Raw genomic sequence first — 16269 nt, 5'->3', positions numbered from 1 at the left:
TTTGTGTTGCACCACAGAACTAATAAAGAGAACTAAGCGCAGCTTAAAATACCAACCCGACATTAATTTCTTTAAAGTGAAGGTGACATGAAAGGGTAAGGCATTTATAGCACAGCCAGGAGGAGATTTTGTCTCCAAACACGTGTCTGTGAGTAATCTGAGTGAAATATAAAGCTCGGACTGGGAAGTATTATCAGGGCACTTCAAAGGGCGCTCAACAGAATGGGTGTCATTGGTGTCCCTCATATACATACATGAAAAAAGTCTTTGAAATAGGATAGCTGATGCTAACTTCACTTTGTGTTAATATAGACATTTTCTCATTTTTTCTGTCTTTTTTAGCATGAATTTCCAACTTCTTGCTATATTAGCAAATATGCATATTTTTATGAAAATAAAATATACAGAACTAAAAGCTAGTATTGTCTTTGTCTATATATTTTTTAAGATTTTAGTTGGCATTATGCAGTATTAAAAAGTCCTTAAGTTGTGTCCCCATCAACCCTCTTACCATTATATGTTTCTTTTTCTTAAGTAAACTATTTTATAAATTAAACATAAAAAAATCATAACATCATCCTTCTTTCAAGTAAATTTCTACTCAACTTCTTTATCTTTATCGCTTTATAAGAAATTTGTAAAAATATAGCACAAGGTTTGTAATGTCAAATTGCACTGTAAAACTGTCCGCTCGGTTATGATCACCCTGTACCTTTTTGAAGGCATAATTATATCCCAAAATAGTCAAATGTATAAACCTGCACCATGCGATTTATTACACTTAAATACATTATTGGTCTCATAGAATCTTTAAAATCTTACAAAGATGTACTTTAAAAATCACCTTTCATAGAGTGACCCTGAAACACTAGGGAAAAACACTTTGCACACTTTAAATTTGGACTTTCATGGTGTACAGAGAAAAGGGAGGCAGCTTCTTTGTTTTCTTTGTACTTCCAAAACTCGATAACCTAGCTCTGGATAACCCAGATAACCCCCAGAACACAGCTCCTGAAGACAAAGCCTGAACATTCCTATCAGTCCATTATCATTTAATGAATCTCAGAGGAACCGCAGGCTCGGACGGAACCATCTATAAAAACCAGGCTGCCCTGATCCACATTTAACAAGCTTAAAGTACCTTCACTACAAGAAAGCCTTACATGTCAGTGTTATTTTCTTAAGGTGCTACAACATTTGTGTGTTTGAAGAGCGATACAGCTCAATTGCCCTCTCTCTTTCCACGTACAAAGCTTATCAGACCACAGTAGATCAATTTGGCAGCCATAGGTGTAATCAGACACAGATTTAGTAACTTTATGTGCAATGTCCTTTTCAAAAACTACAAGCAGAAAATGTTTGCAGATATAACAAAAGGTCAGAACTTGTTTGGCATCATTTTTCTTTGTGTGCTGTTATATTAAATGAGGGCATTGGCGGTGTGTGTGTATGCTGGAGAGGAGTCAGGAAGAGAACTATGACTGAAGAGCCCGCTCACTCTCCTTGAGCCCTTCATCTAGAGGAGAAGAAACACAGAAGGGTGAGGTGATCCAAGTATGTTTGTAATTCTGAAAAGAAGCAGGCAGAAGCAAGTACAGGAGGATGAAGCATTGATTTCCTTCCCAGAATGTAAGCTTCAGAGACAAGTCTGAGACTAGAAATCGACAGTTATTTTTTTACCACAGATACTGCTGGCTGATGCTAATTATTTTATGTTTAAGTGTCTGGTAGCCGAAATGCAGAACCAATTTTGTTTCTGCTATTTGACACAATCAAAAATAACTACCGGAAAACAATAAAAAAAAAAAGCCACGAGAAGCCATGTATTTCAGTGATTTTACCACAGGTAAGCAGATTTTTTTAACAAGTAATGGAAAAAACTATTCTTCCGCTAAGTAATAGAGTTCATTAGTGTAAATAGACCTTATTCACGCTAGCGCCATCTTTAATGGGAATGACAACGAGGCTGTGAGGGTTAGTCTTACAGTCTCTTCAATGGGCTGTCCTGCAGTTTAAGTGCTTTTGATCATTCCACGTTCAAAACATTGATAAAATATCTGTCCAAGAACATTCAGTATACAAAGAACTCCAGACAACATGAGTTGTGAAAAATCAGATGTGATCTTGGAGCTTTATACAGTTTTATACCATTCGTGCTATTGAAGAGTTGGTCTATCCCTCACAGCCTCATTGTCATTCCCATTAAAATCAAAGCTGACGCTACCGTGAATAAGGTCTATAGGCTGTTTGAAGTTGCCAAGCAACATAGCAACTTGGCGTATTACTGCTGAATGTATAGTCACAGGTGTGGGTTTATAGTCAGTTTACAACAGCTTCGAACACAGCTTGTCCAATCAAAATTAAGATTCTAAAGGGGCGGTCATACTGTGCTTTGAGCTCGCGATTTTTTTCCAGACAACACAACGAATGATGGTGTCACGTGGGAAGGCTACTGGTGCACACACAAATGACAAATAATATTATATTAAAAATGTTCAAATATATTGTTTACTCACTTTCCTGCAACAATAAAACTCGCAGCTTTAAACTATGTATTCTTTGTATTGAGCCAAGAGGTCAGGGTGTGACGTTTCGATCTTCTATTGGTCATGTGTCTTCTTGTCGTACGAAATCACGGTTCAGAGCTCACCAAAACTGAAACTTTGGTACGCAGCTTCGTACAACATTTCTTTTGGCTGGTCTTGCATTTCCAGCCTTCCGCCTTCGGATACGTTCGAATAGGAGTGAATGGAGCGCGAAGTGTAGTGTGACCGCCCCTAAGCTATCCATTTAATAATATTAATTATGGCCATTTATTATTACTATTATTATTGTTGTTTTTGTTATTATTTTTATTATATATGCCAAGTAGTTTTGAGATCGAATTTATTGCAAATTTATTTTCAGCTCTGTTTTGGGTCATGTCTAACTGTTAAGCTAAAAATGCTACACATTTTTCACTTGAGAATGAATGGCTGCTGCATAAAAAGTTGCAACAATGCAAACAATTAGTGAATACTGAGGTTTAATGCCATTTTTTGGAGATCCACCAAATGGAGGAACTATCTCTAGACAAAATACTAAAATAAACGATAACTGATTACATACAAAAGTGTGGAGATCTGGAAAAATTGGCAGTCAAACTGATTATTAGTCTACCGATATCTGGGATGTCTGCCATTAGTTCACATTTAGCATAGGCTAAGGGTTAAGTGTCTGCACAAAGATGCCATGTGGGATAGATCCTGCAGCTTTGTGTTGCAAACTCAGGTCCTTAATTATTATTAGGTTAATAAAAATCCCAACTCTTTAAGCCCTGAATAACTCTGAAATGCCAATATGAAATGCCCATAAATATGATAACCAACAGTCAAAAAGCTGTCTACCAGGAGGTGCATTAAAGGATAACTACCTCACATCTTTAGTTTTATTTTGGGGCAATTAGCATTTTCAAGCCCCAAAGGTAATGTTCATTATATCCATGATTAAATAGCAATTAATAGTTTATTAAGGCACACAGAGTAAGCCACTTTTGATCTGAAATTGAATTTTACTCATTTAATTTCTGTGGGCACAAGTAGATTTTGGCACTCAACATGGAGCATTTTCTCTCTTTTCATCTTTTCTCCTTTTTAGTTTTGAAAGCCGAAGTATAACTGGATCAGTCACCTCCAGCTCCATCACAAAGTTGTGTTTTGTCCAGACAAAAGGCAGAGAGAGAGAGATAGAGAGAGGGTGGAAGGGAGGGAAAGAGAGAGAGAGGTAGAGATAGAAATAGAAGAACATGTGTAGGAGAGGAAAAGAGGAATATGATGAGTGTTTCACATTGAACCAACAGTGCCCTCAACTGGAGAAAGGATGAATGCATGGACCAGTACTATGTCTAGAATGTTATGAAATGCTGTTCCTACAAGTGTAGAGCTCTCATTTTCAGCAGCTAAACAATTGTGAACTGTGCTAATGTGTTTATCTGAATTTCCCTTTTTTAAAGGTAAAGTCACATTGCCAATATTTAAATGATGACTGTCTCCAATTCACTAGACAACAGAGCTATAGTCGAGGCAAATTACCTCAATGATGCCATCTGTCCAAACTTTTCAAAGGCCATGCATGCTTTCGAGCATGCTCATATGCACAAAGGTATAGTTAAATGTGGAATAAAACATGTTTGTTTACAATGGCAGCCTTCAAAAATCAAATTTAAAAGAGCTGCAAAGACAAGATATCTCATTAAAATATGGGCAATGATGCAGTCTATCTGACACTATATTCTAAAAAGGTGCATTGCGATAAAATTCCAGCGACAAGTAATTTGTCTGTCCAAACTGAACTCAAAATGTGGTGTGACGCAACGCAGCCAATCATAACATACAGAATATCATGTTGAATGTACAGTTATGTGGAACAAGATATTGGATCAATTAGATTTCAAAGTGCTGGGCAACCCAGTGCAACTCAACAGAAATAGAAGCGATTGACAACATGTTTGGTCTGAGTTTGATTCACTAATAAAGTGCATTGTAAAAAGTACTTCGGGCTCACTTGATTTTTCTAAATGCCTCCTTGCTAGTCATGGTTGAGGCTGGTTAGGACAAAACCTCAGATTTACAAGGAACAGATCTGATCGCTTTTCACTTTATCGTGTCATGTCTGATAAGGAGAAGTGCAAGGTCAACTCACCAATGCTCATGGACTCAGAAAGGCCAGGGGTTGGCAGAACACTGGACACAGGAGCCATCTGTGGTGGTGAGTTGGGCTCCATGCTGATCCAGCCAAGATCATTACAGAAAATTAGTATCAGTCTTCATAAATAGAGTACTAACAGTAATCTTACAAAAATGTGGTCTCTTTTCAAACAGGTCCCTACCTAAACTGTAATTGGCTTCTTGTTTTTTCACGGTCAGTTGGCGGGCTTGAGCTCTCCTTCTGGCCATTAAATTCTATATTCTCAACTAAACTACCAGCTGAAATAAAAAAATAAAAAAGCTTTAGTTTTTTTTTTTGCTAGGACAGAAATCAAACATAATATACTCAAGTATGTACTATCACAAAGAAGATGCATAAAAGTGCTTTAAAAATAGATTTGCCTTGTCTGACAACACATCCTGCCAATCTCGATTGACAGGACCATAAAAATTTTAATACGGAGTCCTTGAATGAGCGTTGTGTCTGACAGGCTGAGGGTCTGACCTTGTTTGTTGAAGGGCTCAGAAGAGGCCAGTGGTATGAGAATATGTGAGCTGTCATTGTTGTTGTCAGAGATGATCTGCCTTGGGCTCCAAGTGGAAACACTGGACAAGCTCCCCACAACCATCCTGTGCAGAGCAGAATGTTATAAGGTATAGTCACTAATGAAATGCTTAAATTCTCATTTGTAACTAAAACAGAAGGCTTGCATTGTGCTTTACACTGACAGTGTTTCTTCTGTTTTACAGATCTGCGGCTCTATACAGAAAATGCCAGGATTTCTGGGTTATCACATTGAGGACTTCCCTTAAATTATTTATTATACTTTTCAAGGGCTATTTTCATGGCACGATCAAAGTAGTTTAAGTAAACAAACAATAATCTTCTTAAAACATTACAATAAAAAACAATATAAGACCTTTCAATTAGAAATTCAATGCAGATAGAAATGTTTAAAAAAAATTCTGGGGAAACATTTTTAAAAAAAATCCATTAAAGAACTTTCTGAATAAAGCTGTTGTTTTCCAAAAAATTAGTGCCATTTTTTCAAATTACAAAATTGTTATCAAGAGTGAGTTATTTAGAACTTTTACAAACTTGATTGTTGTGAAATCTACTGTAATATGCATGATCACATTCACATTTAAATGATAATTAAGGGTGTTTTCATACTTGGTTCGTTTCAGGAGTCTGAGTGTGATTTACAGGATTTTTTACCCATATGTGAACACTCCAAATGATCTGACCCCTTTAAAGCATCTCGGGAGGTGGTCTGAGTTCAGTTTGCTAATAACCTGGGCCTGTATTCACAAAGATTTTTATCTTACCACTAGGAGTTCTCCAACAGCTAAGAGTTTTTGCTGAAAACCAATTCACAAAACTGCTAAGAGCAAGTTTTACTAAGAAACTACTTTCTAACTTAGAGTAAGGTGGAGTTGACCTCGTTGCTATGGATGATGTCACATTTTATGAGTGCACTCTTTTAAATGAGCCAAAGTGACTGGTAAACAGGGAAGCAGAATTTGTCAGCAAATTCCCCATAGACAGATAGGGGGATATAGCAGAGAGAGAGAGAGAGAGAGAGAGATTTCTTCTATTTTTGTGTATTTTTCATACTAAATACTGAGATATAACATAAAACAAAGGCAACCTGAGTAAACACAAAATACAGTTTTCAAATATACACTGGTGGCCAAAAGTTTGGAATAATTTACAAATTTTGCTGTTTCGGAAGGAAATTGGTACTTTAATACACCAATGGCATTCAACTGATCACAAAGTATAGTCAGGACATTACTGATGTAAAAAACAGCACCACCACTATTTGAAAAAAGTCATTTTTGATCAAATGTAGACAGGCCCCATTTCCATCAGCCATCACTCCAGCACCTTATCCTTGAGTAATCATGCTAAATTGCTAATTTGGTACTAGAAACTCACTTGCCATTATATCAAACACGGTTGAAAGCTATTTGGTTCGTTAAATTAAGCTTAACATTGTCTTTGTGTTTGTTTTTGAGTTGTCACAGTATGCAATAATCTGGCATGTCTTAAGGTCAATATTAGGTAAAAAATGGCAAAAAATAAACAGCTTTCTCTAGAGACTCATCAGTCAATCATTGTTTGGAGGAATGAAGGTTATACAATGCTTGAAATTGCAAAAACTGAAGATTTCATACAAAGGTGTACACTAACAAGGACAGAAAGAGATGTGGAAGGCCCAGATCTACAACTAAACAAGAGGATGAGTTTGAGAAAAAGACGCCTCACATGTCCTCAGCTGACAGCTTCATTGAATTCTACCCACTAAACACCAGTTTCATGCACAACAGTAAAGAGAAGACTCAGGAGTGCAGGCCTTATGGGAAGAATTGCAAAGAAAAAGCCACTTTTGAAACAGAAAAACAAAAAGGTTAGAGTGGGCAAAGAAACACAGACATTGGACAACAGATAACTGGAAAAGAGTAAGTTATGGATCTTAACCCCATTGAGCTTTTGTGGGATCAGCTGGACAGTATGGTGCATAAGAAGTGCACGACAAAACAGCCACATCTACGGTAAGTGCTACAGGAAGCGTGAGGTGAAATGTCACCTGAGTATCTGGACAAACTGACAGCTAGAATGCCAAGGATCTGCAAAGCTGTCATTGCTGCGCATGAAGGATTTTTTGATGAGAACTCTGAAGTTGTTTAAGAAGTTCTGAAAAAACAAATTCAAATTGTAATAGTAATTTTTCACGTTATTAATGTTCACAATGTGAATCAGCTGAATGCCACTTTGGTGAATAAAAGTAACAATTTACTTCCATAAGAGCAAAATCAGTACATTATTCCAAACTTTTGGCCACCAGTGTAGGTGTGTGTGTATATGTGTGTGTATATATATATATATATATATATATATATATAAAACCTTTTTTAGGACACCGTATTTTAAAGATCATTTTGTAAAAACCCAAATAACTTTACAGATCTTTATTGTAAAGGGTTTAAACAATGTTTTCCATGCTTGTTCAATGAAATCTAAACAATTAATGAACATGCACCTGTGGAACAGTTGTTAAGAAAATAACAGCTTACAGACGGTAGGAAATTAAGGTCACAGTTATAAAAACTTAGGACACTAAAGAGACCTTTCTACTGACTCTGAAAAACACCAAAAGAAAGATGCCCAGGGTCCCTGCTCATCTGCGTGAATGTGCCTTAGGCATGCTGCAATAAATTGCAATGTTCGTACTGTGAAACACCTAAGACAGCACTACAGGGAGACAGGAAGGACAGCTGATCGTCCTCGCAGTGGCAGACTATGTGTAACAACACCTGCACAGGATCAATACATCCGAATATCACACCTGTGGGACAGGTACAGGATGGCAACAACAACTGCCTGAGTTACAACAGGAACGCACAATCCCTCCATCAGTGCTCAGACTGTCCGCAATAGTCTGAGAGAGGCTGGACTGAGGGCTTGAAGGCCTGTTGTAAGGCAGGTCCTTACCAGACATCACTGGCAACAACGTCGCCTATGGGCACAAACCTACCTACGCTGGACCAGACAGGACTGGCAAAAAGTGCTCTTCACTGACGAGTCACGGTTTTGTCTCACCAGGGGTGATGGTCGGACTCACGTTTATCGTCGAAGGAATGAGCGTTACACCGAGGCCTGTACTCTGGAGCGGTATCAATTTGGAGGTGGAGGGTCCGTCATAGTCTGGGGTGGTGTGTCATAGCATCATCAGTCTGAGCTTGTTGTCATTGCAGGCAATCTCAACGCTGTGCATTACAGGGAAGACATCCTCCTCCCTCATGTGGTACCCTTCCTGCAGGCTCATCCTGATATGACCCTCCAGCATGACAATGCCACCAGCCATACTGCTCATTCTGTGCGTGATTTCCTGCAAGATAGGAATGTCAGTGTTCTGCCATGGCCAGCGAAGAGCCCGGATCTCAAATTGAGCACGTTTGGGACCTGTTGGATCGGAGGGTGAGGGCAAGGGCCATTCCCCCCAGAAATGTCCAGGAACTTGCAAGTGGTTTGGTGGAAGAGTGGGGTAACATCTCACAGCAAGAACTGGCAAATCTGGTGCAGTCCATCAGGAGGAGATCCACTGCAGTACTTAACGCAGCTGGTGGCCACACCAGATACTGACTGTTACTTTAGATTTTGACACCCCCCCCCCCTTTGTTCAGGGATACATTATTCCTTTTCTGTTAGTCACATGTCTGTTAAACTTGTTCAGTTTATGTCTTAGTTGTTGAATCTTTTTATGTTCATACAAATATTTACACATGTTAAGTCTGCTGAAAATAAAAGCAGTTGAAATTGTGAGGACGTTTCTTTTTTTGCTGAGTTTATATATTTTTTTTATTAAAGCCAAAAAGTTATCCAACACCTATATCGCCCATGTGAAAAACTAACTGCCCCCTTAAACTTAATAGCTGGTTGTGCCATCTTCAGCAGCAACAACTGCAACCAAACGTTTGAGCTTCAACACACAGACTAATGACCGGACATTCTCCTTTAGGATTTTCAGGTAGAGAGCAGAATTTCCCTCAATTATTGCAAGTCACCCTGGCCCTGAAGCAGCAAAGCATCCCCACACCATCACACTACCACCACCATGCTTGACCGTAGGTATGATGTTCTTTTTGTGGAATTCTGTGTTTGATTTACACCAAATGTAACGGGACCCCTGTCTTCCAAACATTTCCACTTTCAACTCATCATTCCACAGAACATTCTCCCAAAAGGTTTGAGGATCGTCATGGTGTGTTTTGGCAAAATTCAGACAAGCCTTAAAGTTCTTCTGGGTTAGCAGTGGTTTGCGCCTCGCCACTCTTCCATGGATGCCATTTTTGGCCAGTGTCTTTCTGATAGTGGGTCATGAACAATGACCTTTATTGATGTGAGAGAGGCCTGCAGATCCTTGGATGTTGTCCTTGGCTTTTTTGTGACTTCCTGGATGAGTTGTCGCTGTGCTCTTAGAGGAATTTTGGAAGGTCAGCCACTTATGGGAAGGTTCACTACTGTGCCAAGTTTTCTCCATTTGGAGATAATGGCTCTCACTGTGGTTCTTTGGAGTCCCAGAACCTTTGAAATAGCTTTGTAACCTTTCCCAGACTGAAGTATTTCAATCACCTTTTTCCTCGTAATTTCTGGAATTTCTTTCGACCTTGGTATAGTGCTACTGGGTGAGACCATTTAGCCAACTTCATGTTGCAGAAAAAGTTATATTTAGGTGTTGATTTGATTGAACAGGGCTGGCAGTAATCAGGCCTGGGTGTGTCTAGTCCAGCTGAATCTCATTATGAATGCAGTTTCATAGATTTGTGGATTTAGTAACTAAGGGAGCAAACACTTTTTCATACAGGCCCAGTTGGTATTGGATAACTTTTTTGCTATATAAAGTTATAATTTAAAAACTGAATTTTGTGTTTACTCAGATAGCCTTTGTTTTACGTTAGATTTTGTTTGAATTTTTTAAACAATTTAGTATGAGATATACACAAAAACAGAAGAAATCAATACTTTTTCACAGTACTAGCTAGCTAGCTAAACACAGACAGACAAACAGATTTTTTTGGTTGATGATATTTCTTTATCCTGTGTTTGTGTAATGAAACTAGCATGTGTCACGTCTACAGAACCAACACCGCGTACCCCCGGCAATGGCCATGAATGGCGCATTTTTTTCTCTGCGGCGAGCGCGCATCCATAAGACAAAAATAATTTTGCCTGTGGCGAGACGGCGCAGAGTTGTCAAATTTTATCTCTGGTGTAATTGGGTTGTTTCGGTTTATGGGAGAGTTAACTGCATCTCTAACTACTTTGCAATAATGAAAACACCCTCGCGATTCAGATGATCCTTTTTTAAAGGTCAATGTTAATATTATAATATTATAATGTTTGTAATATTATAATGTTACATTATTAAAATACATAGACTCGATTGCAATTCAGATGATACCTTTTTTAAAGGTCATATTAATATTCTAAAACATTGTCTTTAATGTGGATTGACGACAGCAGGCATGCTTTGGATCATTTGTGTGTCACTTTAATGGCACTTTTCCACTGCACATTACGGTTTGACTCGACTCGACTCTGCTCGCTTTACTTTTCTGAGCTTGCTTTTCCACTGCAGTTTAGTGCAGCCTCAACACTGATCGTCATAGTTGCGTCGTCCCATCCAGCTCTCGTTGGATCCTCTCCTCGGCTACTAACGAGAGGAACATCTGCACCTCGTTTATTGACCACGGCGTGGTTTTGCGCACAGCCATTTCTTTTTACAATTTGAAAGTCGCGTGAACAAATGATACTGCTATCGCTGTTGCTAACTTTAAAACTAGCGGGCTGATGACCCATGTCGCAAATCCAGTGACGCTGGTAGTGACGATTCTCTCGGACCAATCATTGATCTGCAGGGTTTTGACGTCACATTTAGTATCGGCTTGGCTCGCTTGGAACCTCGACCGAGGTGGTACTAAAAAAAGTACCAGGTACTATCCACAGTGGAAAACCCCCAAAAAACAAGCAGAGTCGAGTCGAGCTGTACCGTGCAGTGGAAAAGCCGCTTAAGAGTTCCATTCATTCAAAACAGCTATCAGTTAAGCCATTAAACTGATTAGGCAGCAAGTCAGCTGCCAACATTTTCAGATGCAGCCCAGATGCAGCGATGTGGTCGATAGTTGAGGAGTGGGGAAGAGACACAGAGAAAAAACACGTTCGTTTGGGGACAAAAAGTCGTATATATTTTTTGAAAAGATTCAACTCATATTGCCGCCGAGTCCGCCATGACAGTTGTTGACTGAAAGAACAAAATCTGCTCTAGCGCCCCTTGCGGCAACGCTGAGAATGCAGTGCGTACTTGCATTGAGTTATGAATTGAGCGCTGACACATTTCACAACGCAATGACACGTGAAATCGAGCTTGCGTAGCAAGGTGCATCTGCGTTCACGTACGTGCGTAAAGTATGTTTGGGCCTTTAGATGTTTAGAAGTCCTCAGGATGACTTCTGAGCTGTCGTGGGTTCAGGAGCTACTTTTAGCATTAAAACACTTCATGAATTACTCTTAGATGAACATTTTACGAGTCCTAAAATTAGGAGTGACACTGCCCTACTTTTTAATAGTTGCTCCTAAATTTCCACAGTAACTACTTTTAGCCTTAAGATTTTTTGTGAATACGGGCCCTGCATTGTAAAAAGCACTTCGGGCTCACTTGATTTTTCCAAATGCCAAACATGTTTGGCCCTGACAGGTTCCCTTACCCCGAAAATGACAACATGCAGAGTAGGGCTGAAATGATTAGTCGACGTTATCGACAACAAAAAAATTGTCGACAAAAATTTTCGTTGTCGAATAGTCGTTTGATCTTAACCTAACATAAGATCCCATTTAACTCTAATGATTGCACACCAAAGCAGCACTGCAGCTCGCGCCTGACTGAGGAGAGGAAGAAAACACAACTCACAGTCCAGACACACTCTAAACTTTCCAAACAGCTTCAAGTGATGTAGATCGCAAAGTATAAGGGAATTATAATGCAAAAATACAAAATAAGTAAATACAGAAGCACTCTCGTTGTGGAATAAGTGGAGTGCAAAACTTGCATGTCGAGCATCTTTAAAGGAAACACCCCGGCGTTACATCTTTAATGCAGTTCTATTTAATGCGTTATAGCTTTATTAAAGTTAAAATAATAAGGAAACTGGCATTTCTCTGTGCGGTCAGCGCCTCTTCTATGAGTTGCGCGAAGTGTCCCGATCTAAGGGGGAGAGATTGAAACTGCACACGGCTGAGGTACACTCTGTTGCGGGGATGCTCATCCCTCGAGTGCGCGCGCTTAATGCAGCTAGATTATAACGCGATGGCAACTTAGTGAATCATTATATATGTCACTGTGCATTTCTTATCGTGAAGAAAATTGGCAAAACGCAGCTTTATTAATAAGAGAGAGTTTGTTTTTCTGTGAGTTAAAAAAAATTGAAGTGAACAAAAAGGTGAGAGACACTGCAAAAAAATAAAAATTTTATTTGTTTTTGTTTTGGCTTGTTTTCCAATATAAATATCTAAAACTCCTTTAAAACAACGTACATTTACTTTAGCAGCTATACTGCAGAAGATTTTTTTTAATATAAGTGTATTTTGTCTTTACTGCACTCGCAGAAGTATAACCAAGTAAAAAAAAAAAAAAAAACACTTATATACAAAATACACTTATATTTAAGATTCTCTTAAAGCAAGTCTATATGTTACTTCTCAAGTAAATGTGTCTTATTTTAAGGATTTTTAGACCATTTTAAATGGAAAAAAAAGACAAATACACTTGATAACAATAGGATTTTTTGTAGTGAAATTTTTACAGAATTAAACATAATAAAAAGTATTTTTTCTCTTTAATTTAGTGAATGTCATTTAGAGGTATTTTTAAAAGATGATTTTGTCCTCTTTATTGTTAGCAAGCACGTTTAATACAACCTTTTAAGTCGGGGCACAAGCTGAATAGTTGGTTTAGAGCTATTATGATTAATCGTTGCAATAGTCGCCCGAATAGTCGAATAATCATTCTAATAATCGTTAGATTAGTCGATTAACAAAATAATTGTTAGTTGCAGCCCTAATGCAGAGGAGATCCACAACGAGCTGCTTATTCTATTTCTATGGACATGGCAGAGTGAGAAACATATTGAAACTCTAGTAAACTTCACACAAACCAAATTCAAATATCTCTCTTATGTGTTCTGTGCAAATGAAGTTTCGAGGGTTTAACCAGACGCCTTGGAAAGACACATGAAATGTAAGAAATTTTGAATATATTACTCTTGTTCACTAAAATTGAAGTAACCTGAGGCTGTTGGTTCATTAAAAATGAACTGTGATCAGTCTTATTGTTTGCTGTTAATACAACAAATCTACCATGGTCCTTTTTCACTCGGTCCAATTTTTGGTCCACTTAAAGGGGTCTAAGTTAGGTTCTTTTAAATAAGACTCAAGTGTGACACCCTAAGGTACATAAAAACACAAAGTACATTTTAAATGAACCAAACTCAGTTCAGTTAAAGTCAACCAGAGAGGGAACCAGCTGCAAATGACCTCAGATCTTTTGGTGTTCAGAATTTAATTGGACTTAAATAGGACAGTTTGTTTTTTGGTCCTCTTAGCACTGATGTGGTCTCAGACCCTTTGTTTTTCACAACACAACTCCACCATGGCAGTCACGATAATGAAATTTGGCTAACAATAAATTGTCATAAATATATTTAGATTATGATGATAAATTGTCATAGCTCTTAAGGGGTATGTGTGCTTAATGCACATACACCTTAATTAGTAATTTACTGACATTTAACTTGGAATCATATAATAAAAATTGGCTATATGATTTATTTTAAGGCTTTAAAAAATTAATATATTGCTCAGGGATAGAATGACATGAAAAATAATATTTTAAATGTAAAAATATTTCCAAATACTTAAAAGATGTCTCTCGTTTTGGTCAACTTTGCATTTACAAGTTTTTCATATAACCCAGACAATTCTATTCTATTCTAATCTATTCTATTATATTATGCAATAGTACTACATAACTGTCTTAAATTCTTTACTTTCACATGTTATGTTAAGGCTGTCCGATTAAACCCACGAACCCTTCTTTCACATTAAGGAAAACATTTGAGATTCTGTGTATTTGAAATTATGTTTCTCCACAGGAATAAAGTAAGCGATGTCTCCGTGTGCGTGTCATTAACACTGGTCTGAGATCATTTGGGTTGTTCACATATACATGTTAAATCGAGACAGTTTGGACTGCTCAAATGAACTAGGTGTGAAAATGCTCTAAGCTACATGGAAAAGAACCCAAATTGACACAGTGACCTATGTTTTCAGAAAAAACGGGCAAGTTGTTCACTCCAATATTTTATGTTGCCTCATAAAAATGATATATTGCAAAGGACTGTATTGATATATAGGTTTATAGTGAATTTAACACATTTTATGCTGAGTTTAGCAAAAACAGGCTTGCTGCTGAAATAAAAAAGCAATGCTTATACTTGCAACGTGAACCAGGCCTGAGTTTGTACATCTTAGTTGCCTTTATATTACCTTCATCCTGGTCAAAAAGATGAATGTAATAAAGTGCAGCTTATCAAGGTTAACTTACGGCTCTCCAATCCCATGATCCTCTTGGGGCTCTGGCCTGCTGTTTCCATAAATATCATCCTCTTCCTCCTCTTCATTACCAATGCTCTTGTTATCAGACAGGACTCCGTTCTGTGGGGGCGTTTCGCCCCAGCTCACAATCCCTGGCTCTATTAGTCCATTCTGAGTGGGAAAGATGGAGTCTGGAGGGTCCAGAGCCTCTTCAGAACTCACATGGCCCACCGCACTTTTCCTGAGACTCCTAACAACTTCCTCACCTGCCTCGTCCTCATCTTCCGCACCCACGTCCAAGTCATCGTCAAAGGAGATGATGTTTGTTATCTTCTTTTTACGTCTGCGCTCCTTCCTCAAACCAGAATCTAAAACACAAATATACTGTAAGTGCTAAATTAATAATATTTTAATCTTGATTGTCAATGGACTACAACACAATAACAATATTCATTACAAGCATCAGAAACAGCCTCAATAGAACGTGTGGGCTTTTGTGTTACAGCAGTGAATTCTAACCATGGGTACTTGGAAGTATTTTGATTTTTGGTAAACCTATAAAACAGAAAAGTTTACTTAAAAAATATTAGGACTGTTAAGATTAATACATTTATTATTTTCAATTAATTACATTTTTTTTTTTTTCTGAGAAAGGAAAGTTTTTTGTTGAAGTAATTTGTGCTGATGACACTCATAGTGGAACACGTGAGCATACTGTACACAAGAAGAAACCAGACATAGGTAGATTTCTGCAACAGTGCTCTTGACTCATCTCAGTTTTTCCACGTTTGCCCCAAGAACTGTCAAAATTTGTCAAAGACAAGCTCAAGTGTCAAGGATAGAGTAGAAAGGAGATTTGATTTGAGACTATTTTTCAACCATAGCATACTGCATATTGTTTTCAGTTTAAAAGTGAATAATTATAATTCTGAAAATTAGTAATATTAACACTAATGCTAAAGGTTTGGTGTCTTAGGTTCGGGATACTTGAGACTTACTGATTGGGTTGTGGAGGTATCGAAGACAAAAAAGGTTAGGAAACACTGTACTACGGCATGCTTCTAAAGCACTACCATACCTGCAGAAGTGCTTCGGGGCAGGACAGGCAGTGGGTCTGAAAGGGAGTCTGAGCGTGGGATGAAACCAGGAACCACAGCAGTAGCAGTGCCAATTTCCCGCAGGAGCGTGCTGACACCCTGAGCAGACTCCTTCCACAGACTGCTCATGCCCTGTGTGGACTCCTTAAGCAGGTGGGACACAGACGACACGCTGCGGGTCTGCCCGTTTAGGTCCGTGTTGTCAATGTTGATGGCAAACAGGATGGAATTGAGCCCTGTTTACACATACACAAAATTTACACTTGCACTGGGAAGGATCTCCAATTATACTTTCTAACGTGACAACTATGCAATGATATTAGGTAAACAT

General features: G+C 38.3%; 1 protein-coding gene across 4 annotated transcripts in view; it reads right to left on the bottom strand.

Annotated features, from left to right (window-relative positions):
* The window catches only part of LOC127426722 (sorting nexin-29-like), a 150086-nt gene that overhangs the window by 119574 nt on the left and 14243 nt on the right, over window positions 1-16269 (bottom strand). For all 4 annotated transcript variants that reach the window (XR_007894848.1, XR_007894849.1, XM_051673694.1 and 1 more), the window contains exons 7-11: window positions 15920-16174; window positions 14852-15209; window positions 5191-5315; window positions 4868-4964; window positions 4681-4763 (exon numbers count right to left, since the gene is read on the bottom strand). Coding sequence is in view for 2 of the 4 variants with exons in the window: in XM_051673694.1 (XP_051529654.1) it covers window positions 4681-4763; window positions 4868-4964; window positions 5191-5315; window positions 14852-15209; window positions 15920-16174 (918 nt within the window). In the remaining 2 variants the exon portion in view is untranslated. The remainder of the gene's footprint in view (window positions 1-4680; window positions 4764-4867; window positions 4965-5190; window positions 5316-14851; window positions 15210-15919; window positions 16175-16269) is intronic.

This window comes from Myxocyprinus asiaticus, chromosome 36 (assembly GCF_019703515.2).
Source record: "Myxocyprinus asiaticus isolate MX2 ecotype Aquarium Trade chromosome 36, UBuf_Myxa_2, whole genome shotgun sequence".
Lineage (NCBI taxonomy): Eukaryota > Metazoa > Chordata > Actinopteri > Cypriniformes > Catostomidae > Myxocyprinus > Myxocyprinus asiaticus.
This window is presented reverse-complemented; position numbering and strand designations above follow the sequence as displayed.